The following is a 16,779-nucleotide window of genomic DNA, read 5'->3' as shown; positions in this document are numbered from 1 at the left end:
TGACTCTCTCTTTCAAGATATCAAATTTGTATGTATTCTTCGAACATGTAATGTGCTAACTCATAATCTAGCTGCGTCCTCTATTTCCCTTTTACATAGAGTTTTTAGGGATTCTGTTTTCTCAAGTTGGGTACATTTGAGGCATATTGAAAAGTAATGTAATGCAGTTGTTTATGAGAAAAAAACACTCTTTTAAATCAATCCTTTAGTAAAAATTTCATGAGTTTCACTCCGTTATTTAAGTTATAAATCTCGGGTTGTATTCTTCTTTGAGTACTCATAATATTTCAACTTCAAACGTGAAAAAGGATTTTGAGGTTTGAAAAATATATTTTAAGAGTTTTTCAAATTTTTTACTCAAAAATGATCAATTGTGATTTTATGTCCAAACATAACTTCAACTATCAAAATATCATTTTTTTTTTTAACTTTAACTTTAACTTCAAGTACTTTTAGGAGTCGTTTGGTACGTGGACTAATTTATTCCGTAATTATAATCCCGGGATTATAATCTCGGGACTAATTTATTCCATCTGGGAGATAGCATAAAATAATCCCAAGGTTAATGGGATAAGGTGGAATATTCCATCCTTAAGATTGTGCTTCATTTAATAAATTTATAACTTCTACCAAATATGATACAAAATTAATATCAAAATTAGTGCTGGAATATCTCAGCTTATACCATGTACCAAACGAACCCTTAATATATGAATGAACCAACTCCCATGCGAATGTCAACTTGGATCCACATATTTACATAGCATATGACCATATTTTTAATATCTAGTGCTGTATAATATCTTATCTCAAAATATATTAATCAAAAATAAGAATGTTAAAAGTTAAAATACTTATAAAAGATATATTTTTCTAAAATTATTTAGAAAATAATGATCTATATGAAATGAAGGAATAGGAAGGTTGGCGAGAGGAACGCTTATGAATGCAAAGAAGTGGTGGGGCTGGGTTCCAGCGGTTAAGTGGGACCAGGGGCGTGCTTCAAGGACTGTGGGCCGGTGAAATTATATGTCATATTTTAGGACTATGGCCCGATATTTTATTTGGACAAATGCAAAAATACCCGATTTTGAAATAGTCATTTAGATCATATCAGCAGTGCGTACAGATTTACATGTTTATTCATTTCGAAACAACTTCAGGCATTTGGATAAGTCTGAAGTTTTATATAACTAAAGTTGTTCACGCACATATGGATAAGTTTATATACATATGGTTGAAATTTAACCATTTTTACTTGAACTTTAGGCATCGCTTTAAACATATACATTTCCGATATTTTTCTTTGAAGTTAAACTTTGTCAAATCTAATGTCTGACAAATTATTTTGATGTGGGTAGACGTTTAGGGATCGTTTGGTGGGAGGGATAGGATTATTAGTCTCATGAGATTAGAATTATCCCATGTTTGATTGGTGGGATAACTCCTTTGATATCTAACTGAATTCCATTCGTATGGGATAAAAAATGAGATAAGTTATCTCATATAGAGGGTGAAATAAATTATCCCATTCTATCCTACTCAATCTCATCTATATGGAATAAGTTATCTCTTCTACCAAGCCACCCCTTAAAAATCTTCTAAAAATAAGCTCTGATTGAATAGGAGTATCCAGACTCCAGATAAGGTAGCCGTGGAATTTTTACCTTAAGGTGGGGATAGCTATTGTGGTGGGCTCCATCAAGGTTCAAGCTCTGAAGTGGTCCACTGATAAAAAGGGCAATTTGCAGGATTGTCCTTCGCTGGGGCAGTCTTTAATTTTTTTTCCCTCAAATAACTTATTTTTAAGTTTTGCCTTTTGCTAAAAGCTTTTTAGTTTTGGGTTTGAATCTCGCTTAATTAAAAATTTAAAAGAATTTTCGCAAGGCATAAGTTGAGATTTGTAGGACATAAATTGAATTTCAAACTCGCCTTAAGGCAAAAAAAAAAAAAATTACTGGAATTTTACAAGCCTTTGTCTTAAGGCCTAAATTTGGCTAAAAGTTTGCTCAAAGGCCTAATTTAAGTTGGACCCCAACTTATGTCTTGCGAGTCCCAACTTCTGCCCTGCGAATTTCAACTTACACCTTATAATTTTTTTACCTAGACTGGATTAAAACTCAGAATCTCTGGGTATTCAGCGAAGGACAAATATTAAAGATTACCAATTTGAGGGATAAAAATTAAGGACCACCGCAAAAGATGGACAATCCGCTCAAAATATATGCTGATAAAAGGGACGTGGGCTCTACTTTGTGCCATAAGACACGGTTGTTACTTTGGGCCCAAAGGAGGACAATGGCTCAAATTCGATGGTGGGACATTTAGTTATTGTTGGACCAGTACGAAGAAGTCGATGCCACGATAATATACAAACGTGGTTGAATCGGAATTGTGTGGGACCATGAAAGTGTTAGCTCTTCAGTGGTCCCAGTCCCAGCATGTCTATGGCTCGTGTCCTTGGTCCAACTTGTACCTGACTTTAAAAATTTTGTGGGGATCCCAAATTTTAATCATGAAACAGTTGATAATGTAATGTTATAGTTTGTGAAGTTTTCGCGGATTGCACTTCAAACGCACTGATCTTTAATTTTTGTTGTGCGGTATAAATTGTGTAGTAATTTTCAGATTTTGTTGAGTGTTCAAAGTTTTTGTCGTGACCGGCATAACTTATGGGATGATACATATGCTTATCAAAATTTAAACTTATGTGCTGAAGGATAAAAAATAAAGATCATAAATTTGAGGGGCAAAATTAGATACCACCCCGAAATATGGGCATTTGATTGTCAAGAGGCGGACCTAACGTTTGTAACTCCATAGCTATTTGTGAATTTTACTCTTTGGTATGTAGTACCAGCAAGAAAAGCACGTCCTACTAGGGATTTCTCCCGCTACTGAAACCGTACAAAATGTCATACAACTCTTTTAATTTATTACAGATTTCCTTGTTTCGCATGGAAGTATAGCAGGATTTCTTTTGTTTGTTTTTTTTTTTTTCTTTTGTGGTGGGGTGCGCCAGGCCTGGGCTGTAGTGTAAGGCCCAGGCGACACATGAAGGCCCAGGTAGTAAGCTACCTTGATGAACCTTCCCCCTTCAAAAATTGAGTTAATATCATGTGAGTCGATGACCCACATATCAGATATTAAACTGATAAGAACAAATACTGCACTTGATCTTAGCCAAAAGGCCGAGAAAGGTTGTTTGTTTTATTTTTTTTAATTTCCCTATAATCACAGATGCTGAATTAGTTAGAGTTCAAAGCTTCGACAAGAGAAGGGGAAATCCAGCAGGACAAAATAGCGAAATAGATGCAAACCAACAACCAACTCAATCAGGATAATGTAAATAAATACAAACAAGAAACTCCGGATGAAAAAAGAAACAAAGTGTATAACATATGCATCCAGCAGGCACACTGCTTATTCTTTGTCTTCTTCTTCTTCTTCTTCTTCTTCTTCTTCTATGTACTCTTCAATCTGGGGAGTCTTCTTACCATAAGCTCTTCTGTACTCGGAATCAACCCCTATTGGTAGAAGGTTGCCAGGCATTTCACACCAATAGTCATTTTTGATGCCAAACTCTCTTCTGGCCTCATAAAGTCCAACAAAAATGTCGAATTCCTCAGTAGTGTACTGCACAAAATGTTATTAGTCAGTCAATGACAAGGGCAAAGAGATGGATTCTAAAAAGATTTGAATGCCACAACAAATTCACCAACATGGAAATTTTCGCATACCTCATATCTCTTTTCCAGCCTCTCTGCAACATTCATCACACTTGCAATGTTTGACAAACTAAAAGGATGTTGACCTTCGTTAAGTTTTAGTGAAAACATTGTTGCAGTCGATCCACCCCCATAGGAGAACATGATTACCCGCTGACCAGCCTGAAGTAAAAAAAAAAAAAAAAATGAATTCAGAAACATATACTCTATAACAATATGAAAGAACAAAAAAAGAAAAGTAAGTTGCTTTTACCAATGTGTCGTGCTTATTGTGAAGGAGGGACGCAAAAGCAGCATAGAGAGACGCGGTGTACATGTTGCCAACTTGTTTTGGTATCAATGTGGTAGGTTCCACCTTTTCATCATAAAATGGTTTAGCAACTTGTTGGGATGCCTGAATTAACCAAGCGAACAGTTTAGCAACTTGTTTTGGTATCAATATGGTAGGTTGCATGACAAATTTCCATTTTCAGTCTCAGGGCTATTAATCCTACTTACAGACTTCATTCACTGATTTAAATAGAACAACTTTACCCTTCATTAAACTTTTGGTCTAATATGTAAAGGGCCAAATTTTCCATAGGGTCCAAAATAGAGCATCTTTACCCTCCGTTAAACTTTTGGTCTAATATTACCAATCGTTAGGAAGAAGTCTCCTTTTTGCCCTTGATTCCTAATGGAGCTCCAACCTAAGGGTAAATTTATACCATTGTCAAGTGGAGTCCACCAATTTCAAGCTAGAGGTCCATTAATGACAAGGGCAAATATGAGTCAATTTGCTACAACCACATATTCGGACCTTTTCCCTTTAAATAAAGTACTGGAAGAAGATCAGAGAAAATCAGTTGCACAATAAAGAAACATTTCAAGAAGAAAAAGTACGCAATTTTTAGTGCACCTGATCAAGACCACGGCTTTGGTAGCTTTCCTCAGCAGTTAAGGATTCAAAAGGGGCGAGGATTTGTTTAGCAGACTCATCAATAGAGCTGCAAATGCAGAAATAAGGATGATCAGTCCAGAGCAATCCCTTAAATAATAAAAAAGGATTCCTTTCTAACAGAAGATTTTTAACACACCTAGCATTCATTGTAAAGCAAGCGACCAAAGCTCTTCTGGACGAGCTACAGGATTAATTAAAAGGGTTCAGATGATTGTTTAAATGACTTAATTTAGAGAAATAGGAGGAAAAAAAAATGAATCTGCATGGGATTTATAAGCTACCTTGTTGTATGGTGAATGGAATACAAAGTAGGCTGCATCATCAACTGAAAATTGCTCGCCTTCCAATTTCTCATATCTAAAACAGATGAAGTAAAAGGTCACTAAAAGATTATGATTATGAAGTCTGACTCCAAATATAAGGATGTATCATCCGGGAACTTACTTGTTGCATAAACCCTTGTAGCAAGAATCAAGTGCCGTGAGATAACAGGTTTGTGAAATCTCATCATCCACCATCTGCAACAATAATTAACATCATACAGAGCACAGATGGAATATCTGAAGCCTCAGCAGTGGATATAGCAGGCTTGTTAACGATACTGAATTGTAAAAATTGTCATGCAACACGTTATTTTCTTGATATTAAATTAAATCCTGTATTTAACAATTACTGTAAGAACGAAAACTTAAAGGTTAAGGTGTCAGCAAGGGGTAGCTTTCACCACACTCTCAATACACATTACCTTAAAAACTCAGAAATAAATATAACCCAAAGCTTTGAGCAAAACAGCTTTTTGAAGTGTTGATGTGAAAACTGATTGATCAACAAGACAAGCAAGGATTAAAGGGAATTACAGGATCTTCACTGTCAAGGATGGGCTTGTAAATATCATAGACATGCGACATATGGCCAGCTCTGATCTTGCTTTCAAATACTATAGGAGCATCAGGCCCTACAAGCATAGCAATTGCTGCAGCTCCTCCAGAAGCCCGAGCAGGTCCCTTTGCATAGACCTGTGAACAGAAGTTCTCAAATAAATAAACAAAACTCATGCTGTGGACGAAACTTAAGTTGTAGAATGCATGTAAATAATGATCATACCGCACTATCCGTGCATACGTCCATATCGTCCATCCCATGAAGAGCTCTCCACCCAATTAACGCAGTTGAACAATGCAGCAGTTCCCCCATAGCTGGAATTATGGGAGTCAACTCCGTCAATGTCAGTATTTCCATGTTCCTGCTTGTTTCACAGGGTGAAGAACCAGGATAAGTTTCGATGATCAACATATGTGATAACCATAAGGTAAAGCTTTATTGGTGAAGAAGAAGGTGAAGAAAGCCAAACAGCAAAACTGATGTAACAGACATATTACTTCCCCAAGGATAAATGTCACAGCAAAATGGTAAGCTCATTTTCGGGGAGTTATTTTTGTTTTCCAGTTAGGTGACAATTAAAATGTGTGACAAACAGCATCAGTAAGCAAAATTGAGGTCCAAGATGAAATGAGGACAATACTTAATGTAGAATAAGTCACTTCGTGACATTGCATGTATTTTATAATATTTGGCAGCAACAGATATTCTATTTTGAACTAATCAGCAGTATGCCATGTAAAGACTCAGCAGTTAAGTCTCACTTGGTCACATGTCGGAACACACCATTTAGAAAATTTATTATTCTGCATTGCCTTGATGGAACGGGTGTTACCTCAAATATTCTCATTAAGAATGTCTTGATAGATTTGCTCTTATCGATAATAGTTTCAGTTCCAACGTCTAACCGGCCAATTTGCTTTGGATCAATAGCATACTTCTCCAGAAGAAAAGTAACAGCTGTCATGCTGAAGATGAAAAGTTCCGATGATAAGAGAAAAGAACAAAGTAGTAGCATTTTTGCAGGCTTAGCTAATAAAGTTAGTCCCCAGTTCATTATGACAATTTGTTAAGTAATGAAGCAGAATGATTATAGAGGTTTCATACATCCAATGTAGTTGTTGTTGCAAGCCCATGCAATCTTGTCCAGAACCAATTGTATACTCGCCTTTGCTTACCTCATCATGAGCCTCCATTTCTTCCTATACATTGCAATTTTACTGTAATTAACTCATAGAAGTCTTACTCCCTCAAAACTATAAAAGTGAATTGAATGTCACATTGAGGCACAAAAGAGCTTTTAAAGCACTAAATTATGTACCCCCTGATTGCTCGCGGATAAATAGAAGCAACACACTTGCATGACATGAGATCTATGATCTTAGATTCATAATCGTGAGTGCTTAAATAAAATTGTAATCCTAACAGTTATTTACCAAAAAATATAAAAAATTTCAGTACTATATATTGCAATAACAAAGGCATTTTGCAAGTCGTTCCTCGCTCTTCACAAAAAGTATTACTGATTACAAAGAAAACAAAAAGAAGAGTTCCGAAAAAAGTCCATTTGTCTCGCTTAGCAAAATCAGAGCACCTAAATACAGTCACAGATACATATCTGCAAGTACTGTATATATAGGCACAAGCGGATATACATTGACCGAACCAGTCTTAGATACAGCTTCATCAAGAAAGCTCACTAAATTTATATACATAAATCATATGTGAAAATATAAAAACCGTACATGTAGTTAGAGTCTTTCAGATAACAAAATTTGGCAAGGATGTTCTTGTGATTCAGTGGTCCAAGTAGTCACAGTTCATTATTCTTACTATGAACAACGAAAGTTCAGTTTTTTTCTTTTTCTTTTCCTGGATTATCACTAATTAATGACAATTACATCAATGTATTAGAATTAACTAATTTTTACTAATATGACTTTGGTAAAGAGATTTTACTTGTTCGTTTTGTCAATAACACATCATATTTTGCTTACGCCACTAAATAAGAAGGCACGCTCGAACTACAGTCTGTTCTGATTGAGCACCTCAACGTGTGAAAAAATGCTCCTTTTAGACGCTTCCAACTCATATTTTTGAAAAGCTTCTCTGTGTGTTCTCAAGCGACAATTACGTAGATAAGTTAATCATTTACAATATGTCACCTCTTTTAGTTATACGCATTAGCCTCGATAAGCCGTAAAACCTATTGATGGTGCTTGTTCCAATTGATGGTGATATGTATGATCAAAAGGTAACATATTATATATATTTAACTTTACGTAGGCATTTGAGAACACGCGCAAAAACTTTCTAATATTTTAGCCGGAAGTGCCTAATAGGAGCACTTTATCATGAGTTCAGGCGCTCAATTGAACAAACAATAGTTTGAATGTCTAAATTCAGCCAAATAAGAATGTAGATGTAACCTATAGATTTAAATTATTATATTTGGAAATTTACCAGCACAACATGAGTAGGAGGAAAGTGAATCTCCATTGCCAGTATTCCAACATTCTTCTGTTGACAAGCCATTTCCGATTGTTGCAATATAACTTTGAGCCAAAAAATTGAAAAAAAAAACAGAAATAAAGGAGAGGAAAGTTGTAAAGGAGAAAGAAGGTGAATGGAGATGTACTGTGTTAGCATGTTTGCGTTGGATTAATATAGTAATTAAAATGGTGATTAACTGAAGCCACCAATGTTGAGTTTCAATATTTCAACCAGAACCAGGGCCAGGTGGAAATTGGGAAGGGATTAGGAGAATCATTCTTCAACAAGTGGAAGTTCAAGTGGGCTACCAAATACACATGAGAGCATACACAGAAAATGGATTAACAAAAGAAAATTTCTGGGTCTTTTGGTTTCCCACCTGTGTTTTATACATATTTTTCAATTAATGCAAATTCTCATAGGAAAGTAAACTCCATACTCAGTCCCTTGTCCCAAAATGGAAATAAATCCTGAACTGGGAGTGTAATTATAAAAAAAACAATAGTTTAATGATAGAGTTCTAAAATACTCCCTCCAGATAAAAAAGAGTAACTTCTAGAAGAAGAAAAATAGGTAATTTGACTAAACTGTCTCTAATAAAATAGATATTGAGATTTCATGACATAACACTTAATAGGGGCAAATTTGAAAAAATTAGATTAATTATTTCTTGATTTAATAAGTGGACACTCTTTTTGACCCAAGAAAAAAAAGGCTTAATGGATAATCTTTTTTTATCCGGAGGGAGTATTAAGAAATGTTCATCCGTTGCCAAATATCTGCTTTGGAACTAGAATAATTTGAATTTGTTCCATAAATCCACTTAAAGGTATCGCCTAGTATAATCTTTATTAGTTTAATGATAGAAGTTATTATCTTACATTTTACATAAACGAAATTAGTTATTTTGCCGCCTAGCTAGTATTCATCTGTTACTTTTATTAGTCCTTTTTTCTAGATAGGATTGTAATTTCTATCGTACTACTACTTATTATCATAAGCTAGCTTCTTAGATTGAACTACATAAATTGCAATATCTTAATTGAAGTTGTGTTATTTTAGAAAAGTGAACAAAAGTTCTTTCATTTGTTTTCTATTTCTTTCACCAACTTAGTCAACTTCAACGATACTATCAAAATAAGAAGGAAAATGTGCAAGTCATTGATCCAAGGGTCGTTGTCTGAAAATCTCAAACCAGTAATCCAGTGGAAGAGGAAAAAGAAAAAACATACATAGCTCTCAAAACTAGTTGGTTTGATAGAATTGGAATAAGTAATTCCAACATAACATCTTGCACGAGATAATACAGTATTTGGTTAATTACTTAAATTTGATTCACGATTTTAAACAATACATCTGTTAAGTTATGTGAAAATCTATTTATTAGCAACGCAAGAATTAAGTTATTTTTAAAATGAAAATATTCTTTCATAATAAATATTCATATATAGCAATCCCCTTATTATTAATCATAACACAACAATTCCGATATAATAATCCCGGCATATGCACCATGTGAATCAATGACCCCTTATAGATTGCCCTTGTGCAACCGCAATACTCTATCCAATTTGGTATCATTGGTAAAACAAAAGGATAAAAAAAAAAAAAAGATAGAGAGGAGCTAACATCACCGAGAACTGTGGTCAAATAGTTGGAATTTCTGAACAATCACCCATTGACATGATCTTTCCCTTAAGTATATCAGTTTATTAAGGCACAGGTGAGAAAATCTGCTTAATGAATTTCAATCAAAGACTAGGTTGATGACTTTTACAATCATCTACAATCATTTCACAAACAGGTGAAGACTGGAGATACAGAACATTAGAACTAGTTGGAAACTGAAAAAAGAAAAAACAAAGGCATAAGATCTACTCTGGAAAAGAAACTACATGTAATAACAGTCAAATTTGCCGGAGCACTAGTTATTCTTCTATGTGCCGACAATAACTAAAAGAACACTAGCCAACTATATGGCCTTACACAGTGTAAGGGCCTTGTTTAGTGTCCATTGACGCGTCCATGCTCGGGAGCCTTCTTCTCGTAAAACCTTCTGTACTTGGAATCAACTTCTGTTAGGTAGTAGGTTCCTGGTGCGAGAAGGCTGCAATCCTTGCTAGTCACAAAGTCCTTGGCACCATATCTGTGCTCCATTAGTTTCATTATTTCGACGAATTTTTCAGGAGTGAACTGCACAAAATGTTATTGACATCAGTCAGAGTTATATGATGAGAAAAGAGATATGATACAACAAATTGATCGACAGCTGCTTGGATTATAAGCTTAAATAAACAGTGATGGAGTCCAAGTCCACAATTGAGTCCTAGATCAAAATTTAGCATACCTCATGTCTCGATTTCAACTTCTCTGCAACATTCATCACACTTGCAATGTTTGACAAACTAAAAGGATGTTGACCTTCATTAAACTTCAGTGAAAACATTGTTGCAGTCAATCCACTCCCATAGGAGAACATGATTACCCGCTGACCAGCCTGAGTTAACAAAAAGATTCAGAATCTGGGGGAAACATGTAGATATTGGACGTGAACAAGCAGATAGAAAAAAAGTAACTTGTATTTACCAATGTGGCATGCTTATTGTGAAGGAGGGATGCAAAAGCAGCATACAGAGACGCGGTGTACATGTTCCCAACTTGTTTTGGTATCAATGTGGTAGGTTGGACCTTCTCATCATAAAATGGTTTAGCAACTTGCTGGGATGCCTGTATGCATGATAAAATTCCATTTTTAGTTCAGTCTCAGAGCTATTTATCCTACTTTAAGACTTCATTAACCTTAACAAGTACTGGATGAAAATTGCAGGAAGACACTAGTGAAAAAAAAAATTAAGGAAGAGTAGGTAAATATTAGTGAACCTTCTCAAGATCCCGGCTTTGGTAGCTTTCATCACCGGTTAAGGACTCAAAGGGGGCGAGGATTTGTTTGGCAGACTCATCAATAGAGCTGCAAATGTAGAAATGAGGATGATCAGTCCACAGAATTCCTTTAAACAATAAAAAGATTCCTTTCAACAGAAGGTTTTTAACACACCTAGCATTCCTTAGAAAGTCGTTAAACACCAATCGACCAAAGCTCTTCTGCACAAGCTGCAGGATTACAAAAAGATTCAGATAACTGTTTAAATCCCTTTATTTGGAGAAATAGGAAAAAGATATGAATCTAGAAAGGGATTCATAAGCTACCTTGTTGTATGGTGAATGGAACACAAAGTAGGCTGCATCCACCATTGAAAATTGCTTGCCTTTCAATTTCTCATATCTAAAAAATGAAGTAAAAGGTCACTAAGAGAAGATCATTAAGAAATCTATCTACAAATATAAGGATGCATCAATCAGCAGCTTACTTGTTGCATAAACTCTTGTAGCAAGTATCAAGTGCCATGAGATAACAGGTTTGTGAAAGCTTACCATCAACCACCTGCAACAACAGTTAACATCATACAGAGCATAGCTGGGGAAAATGCCGGTATAATAAGGAATTAATAAGAGATACTGAAATTTCTTATTGTTATGCAACACACTGTTTTCCATAGTTTAAATCCTATATTTATCCAACTTCAGTAAGAAGTGTAACATAAAGGAATCAGCAGCAAGTGGTTGCTTGCAAAAGATTCTGTCAGTTCTGTGAAATACTACACTCTCAACACACACATAAAAAATCAAAAATAATATTAACCAAAGGTTTGAGTAAAATGAAACATTCATGTGACACCTGATGATCATCTAAGACAAGCAGGGATTAAGGAAATTACTGGATATTCACTGTCAAGGATGGGCTTGTAAAAATCATAGGCGTGTGACATATGGCTAGCCCTGATCTTGCTTTCAAATACTATAGGAGCATCAGGCCCTACAAGCATTGCAATGGCTGCAGCTCCTCCAGTAGGCCGAGCAGGTCCCTCTGCATAGACCTGTGAACAGAAGTAAATATCATGCAAGGCTCAGATTTCACTCTATGTATCTAGTAAGCAAGCAATAGATGAAACTCAAGTCATAGAATGCATGAAAATAATAATCATACCGCGCTATCCGTGCATACTACAAGACCATAGCGTCCATCCCATGAAGAGCTCTCCACCCAATTTACGCAGTTGAACAATGCAGCAGTTCCCCCATAGCAGGCATTAGTTGAGTCAACTCCTTCAATGTCAGTATTTCCATGTTTCTGCTTGTTTCACATGGTAAAAAACCAGGATAAGTTTTGATGATCAACATATGTGAAAGCCACAAGGTAAAGCTTTAGCTGTGAAGAGGAAAGTCAAGAAAGACAAAAAGGAAAATTGATGCAACGAACATTTAATTTTCCATGGAAAAATGTCACAGAAAATAGTAAGCAGATTTTTTAGGAGTTCTGTTTTTCACATGGGTGACAATTTAGATGGGTAACAAGCAGCGACAGCGAGCTAATTTGAGGCCCAAGATGAAGCTAGGACATATTTCACGCAGAATAAGTGACTTGAGCATTTCATGGAGTATAACTTATATACTTGGCTGCAAGAAATATTCTATTTTTGAGCTAATCAGCAGTACATCATGCAGAGGCAACAGTCAATACCTCAAATATTTGCATTAAGAATGTCTTGATGGATTTGCTCTTATCAATAACAGTTTCACTTCCAACCTCTAGCCGACCAATTTGTTTTGGATCAATAGCATACTTCTCCAGAAGGGAAGTAACTGCTGTCAAGCTGAAGATAACAAATCTAATGAGAAGAGAAACAAAGTAGAATTTTTGCAAGATTAGCTAATGAAATTAGTCCCTAGTTTCAAATTTGTCCTAAGAGACAAATTATAAAGTACTGAAATGAAATCAGACCATATGAAGGAAGTTCCTGAAGCTACTCTCTCTGTTTCAATTTGTTTGTCTTACTTCCCGTTTTAGTCTGTTTCAAAAAGAATGTCTCATTCCTTTCTTGGCAACTCTTTAATTTAAACTTTCCACATGACATGTTTTAAGACCACAAGATTACAGGGAATTTTGGTCGTTAATTTAGGATCACACCACAAGACTCAAAAGACTTTTTTACTTTCTTAAACTCCGTGCCAAGTCAAAACCAGACAAACAAGTTGAAATGGAGGGAGTAATAAAGCTAGTTGCATACCTCATTGATATAACATCTTCAACCTCAGTGCAAAAGCCCATGCAATCTTGTCCAAGACCAATTGTATACTTGCCTTTGCTTGCTCCATCATGAGCCTCCAATACTTCCTAAACATTGCAATTTTACAGAAATCAAATATCGAAAAAATCAAAATCCTGCTGTTCAATACTTTTATTTCAAATCTATCAAGTTGTTTGAATGTCAGATTTATATCAGAAAGAGCTTATAATTACCAAAACTATGTAAAGTGTACAGTTATACACAATACACGTAACATGCAAGTACAATAAATGAAAATCTATCATCTCAGATTCACAAATCCTGAGATCTTAAATGGTAATCCTAATTTTCGTGGAAGCAATTATGACTTCCTCTTTAAAACAGTAAGGTAAACCGTATACTCAATTCTGAAGTAAAATAACAATCAGAGTAATAAATTGGATTAGATCAATTTATAGGGATACTCAAAAACTATACGAAAATATATTCTCATGTCAAACATGATAAAAGATTAGATAGTTTGAATCTCGAAAAGCGAAAAGTATGATACGAATGGATGGAGTAATTATTACATCGAGGGAATCAGTACCTTCATTTTCCCTCAGCCAAATTACAGCACCAAAAATACAATTCTAGATACACATCTGCAAGTATATATATACGCATGTATATGTGTACGTATTGCAAATTTAATTACCTGTTGAAGGCAAGTAGGGGGAAAATAAATCTCGATAGCGAGAATTCCAACATTCTTCGGTTGAGAATCCATTTCAGATTTGTTTTGTTTTGTTTTATTCCAACTAAACTTAGAGCAATAAATAAAAAAAATGGGTGGATCAAGAGTAAGACCGTCAATCACCTGACCGACGCCGAGAATGTTCGACAGGAAATCCTACAAGGTCGGAAAGAGAGAGAGAGAGAGAGAGAGAAGATGAGTGAAGTTATGTGTGTGTGTGTGTTGAAGAGGCATTCGCATGTTGCGTTACATTTATATAGTATTAGTGCTCTTCTACCAGCCCCTCAAATGCAGACTTCGTGACGACCCAACATTTTTTTTTTTTTTCATTTTCTAAATACAACTTATAATATAGATTCTAATATAAAAAGATAATTACTCGTGATTAAATTAATCTTTTTTACTCTCTCGAGTCTCAAATTATTGATCTGTCATTTTAGAAATAGTTTAAATCATTTGTCATTTTAAAAGTTTTAAGAAAATTCATTTTTTTTTTTTACCATTTTATCATTAATAGTAATTATTCGTAAAACTACAAACACTTCAATTATGGGAGATGTAAGACATAGATAAAATAAATATTAAATGAAGAGAGGTTATATAAATAACGGTAAAATAGTCAAAATTTCTCCTAATTACTCTCTATTTAAAATAACTGGTGTTTTTTTCTTTTCATTTTGTTTCAAATTACGTGGTGTTTCATAAAATCAAGAAGGCGTTAATTTTTTTTTTCCCAATTTTACCCTTAATTAAATAAGTGGAGTTTTACATGATTAAGAAATCATTAAAGAACTACATTTTTTCTCAAAGAATTTGATTAAGGATAAGTTAGTAAAAACATTTCTTACTTTTTAAGAGTGTGTAATTTTTTTATAGATATGCCCATGCTAAAAAGACAACTTATTATAAAACGAAGATACTTGTATTTTCTTAAGTGACGCGTAAAAAACAAACACATACAAATTAATTTGAGACGGAGTGACTAAATTGTATACACGAGGTTGACTGTAGCATTTAGATAGTGAATGCGGCAGCTATCACATATATAAATTGTTTAATCCACGTATATAATTGAACAACTCAAAACAATTTTTATAAAACTCTATACATCAGTTAGTATTTCAAGTTATGTTATGAAAAAGAAAGGACTCATTATAACAAAATAAATTAGAGTTTAAATTTATATCCTGAGCAGATAAAGTAATCTTTGTGTGACTTGTAATTTCGAGTTATTTAATTAGATTTGTATTAGGATAAATTGTCTATATATAAATGTGACGCCTTTTTAAAACCCTCCGTAAACGTGAAATATTCCGTACCATCTTTTAACTTTGTATTTTGGAGTACGACTAAGTTAACAAGCATTTGGAATTGGAACTCGTTATACTCTAAGGGGATGTTTGGTATGATGGATAGGGAAGAATAATTCGGGGATAAAAATTTAGTACCACTATATTTCTTGTTTGGTTACTAATCCTGGTATAAGTTATTTCAGGATTAAAAATAGTGCTGGGATAAGTTATCCCTGCCAAAGGGTGGAATAACAGTCCCAGGATAACTTATCCCAGGATAAAACAATCAAAATGATAAGAATAACCCTGAAGTCTTTCAAACTCCTTTTCTACTACCTAAGGTGGGGGATATTTTTGTAAACAAATAACTTTTTCTTAAAAATTATGCAATGCATGCCATTTTTAAAACAACAAACCAAACAATCAATAAGAAATAATACCAGGATAACTTATCCTAACATAACTAATCTCAGTATAATTAATCTCAACATAACTTATACCATCATAACTTCTCTTCAAACCAAACGACCCCTAACTGCAATGCTTAGGAGTCGTTTGGACATGATCTAAAATTATGAGATGAAATAGTGAAATGAAATTGTCACGCCCCGAATCATGGCCTGGGAGTAACACGGCACTCGGGTCTTGCTTGCATGTGTCCGAGCGAACCTCATGGCTTGCTTGTCAACATGGGCATCAAAACAACATAATCTATATGATGCAATTTAAATGAATCAAGAAAATGTAATTTGCGGAATAAAGTCTTGAAATTTTCTCATAGCATGAAATATCATGAAAACATAATAGTCTGCAAACATGAAAGCACAACTGACTCTGTGAACTAACATTTGTCTATGAAACCTCTAAAAACATGTCTGAATACTAACTATCAGGACCTGGCCCTGGACTACCATAAACTGAATACTAATGCAGACTCCATGTTGAACCCCGAGAGAAGTGGGCTCACCAATAAGCTGATATCTGAAGTGATCCTACTGCGCAGACGTATGTTCCTGAAAGCCGGTATCTGCATCGTGAAGTGCAGGCCCCGGGCAAAAGGGACGTTAGTACATCGTGAATAGTACTAGTATGTAAAACCTGCTGAGATAAAGAACATGGCACAACATAGGTATAAGACATAAACTGAAACTGAATGTAACTTGAATATGAGCATGAAACGTGAGTAAAGTCTGAAAACAGTAAATCAATGGAAATACATGTATGTAAAAACTGCTTGTAACGTGGGGAACGCTATAGTATAACCGACAACATGATTCTGGTACTTGCGTCCTACCAGCAGAACACTCACACCTTGCCAGGGGTATGAGATTTAAGTAATAATAAGCATGTAAGGATCCAAACTGCATAATGAAGGTGTTGCCTCCTTGCTGACAACCCTTATCCTACGGTGGCAACGTAGTTTCAGGCTATCTGAGCCTTCTCGGTTAACTAAGCAATTCCCAAAAACATGAACTTGATATAGTTGGCTAAGAAGCCCATGATTTTCGTGAAATAACTTGTAATAACTTGTAATCATGATTTCACGAAATAACTTGTAACATGGTTCCATGAAATAACTTGTAAA

At 34.9% G+C, this 16,779-nt stretch overlaps 1 protein-coding gene, 1 non-coding gene and 1 pseudogene across 2 annotated transcripts; all 3 read right to left on the bottom strand.

The window, feature by feature from the left end:
- Positions 1-3,008: 3,008 nt before the first annotated feature.
- Positions 3,009-3,203, bottom strand: LOC132638847 (U2 spliceosomal RNA). The gene has a single exon (XR_009581919.1). It is a non-coding gene; the product is annotated as a U2 spliceosomal RNA (small nuclear RNA).
- A 106-nt stretch (positions 3,204-3,309) lies between these two features.
- On the bottom strand, positions 3,310-6,619 carry LOC132634984 (hydroxymethylglutaryl-CoA synthase-like; annotated as a pseudogene).
- A 3,145-nt stretch (positions 6,620-9,764) lies between these two features.
- Positions 9,765-14,132, bottom strand: LOC132634982 (hydroxymethylglutaryl-CoA synthase-like). The gene is made up of 12 exons (XM_060351181.1): positions 13,864-14,132; positions 13,167-13,273; positions 12,620-12,752; positions 12,086-12,229; positions 11,817-11,975; positions 11,409-11,482; positions 11,248-11,323; positions 11,096-11,151; positions 10,921-11,008; positions 10,627-10,767; positions 10,388-10,537; positions 9,765-10,233 (listed from the first exon to the last, which is right to left on the bottom strand). The coding sequence occupies exons 1-12, from the start codon at positions 13,933-13,935 to the stop codon at positions 10,045-10,047; spliced, it is 1,389 nt and encodes a 462-aa protein (XP_060207164.1). The 5' UTR covers positions 13,936-14,132; the 3' UTR covers positions 9,765-10,044.
- Positions 14,133-16,779: the final 2,647 nt, after the last annotated feature.

Source organism: Lycium barbarum, chromosome 4 (assembly GCF_019175385.1).
Source record: "Lycium barbarum isolate Lr01 chromosome 4, ASM1917538v2, whole genome shotgun sequence".
Taxonomy (NCBI): domain Eukaryota; kingdom Viridiplantae; phylum Streptophyta; class Magnoliopsida; order Solanales; family Solanaceae; genus Lycium; species Lycium barbarum.
This window is presented reverse-complemented; position numbering and strand designations above follow the sequence as displayed.

What these genes read in the sequence shown, in the direction of transcription:
- LOC132634982 (XM_060351181.1), bottom strand. Translation starts at nt 13,935, where the DNA reads ATGGATTCTCAACCGAAGAATGTTGGAATTCTCGCTATCGAGATTTAT. An exon ending in TCTTAATGCAAATATTTGAG is followed by an intron (nt 12,230 to 12,619) that starts GTATTGACTGTT and finishes TGAAACAAGCAG; the next exon opens with AAACATGGAAATACTGACAT. An exon ending in AGTTGAAATCGAGACATGAG is followed by an intron (nt 10,234 to 10,387) that starts GTATGCTAAATT and finishes CATTTTGTGCAG; the next exon opens with TTCACTCCTGAAAAATTCGT.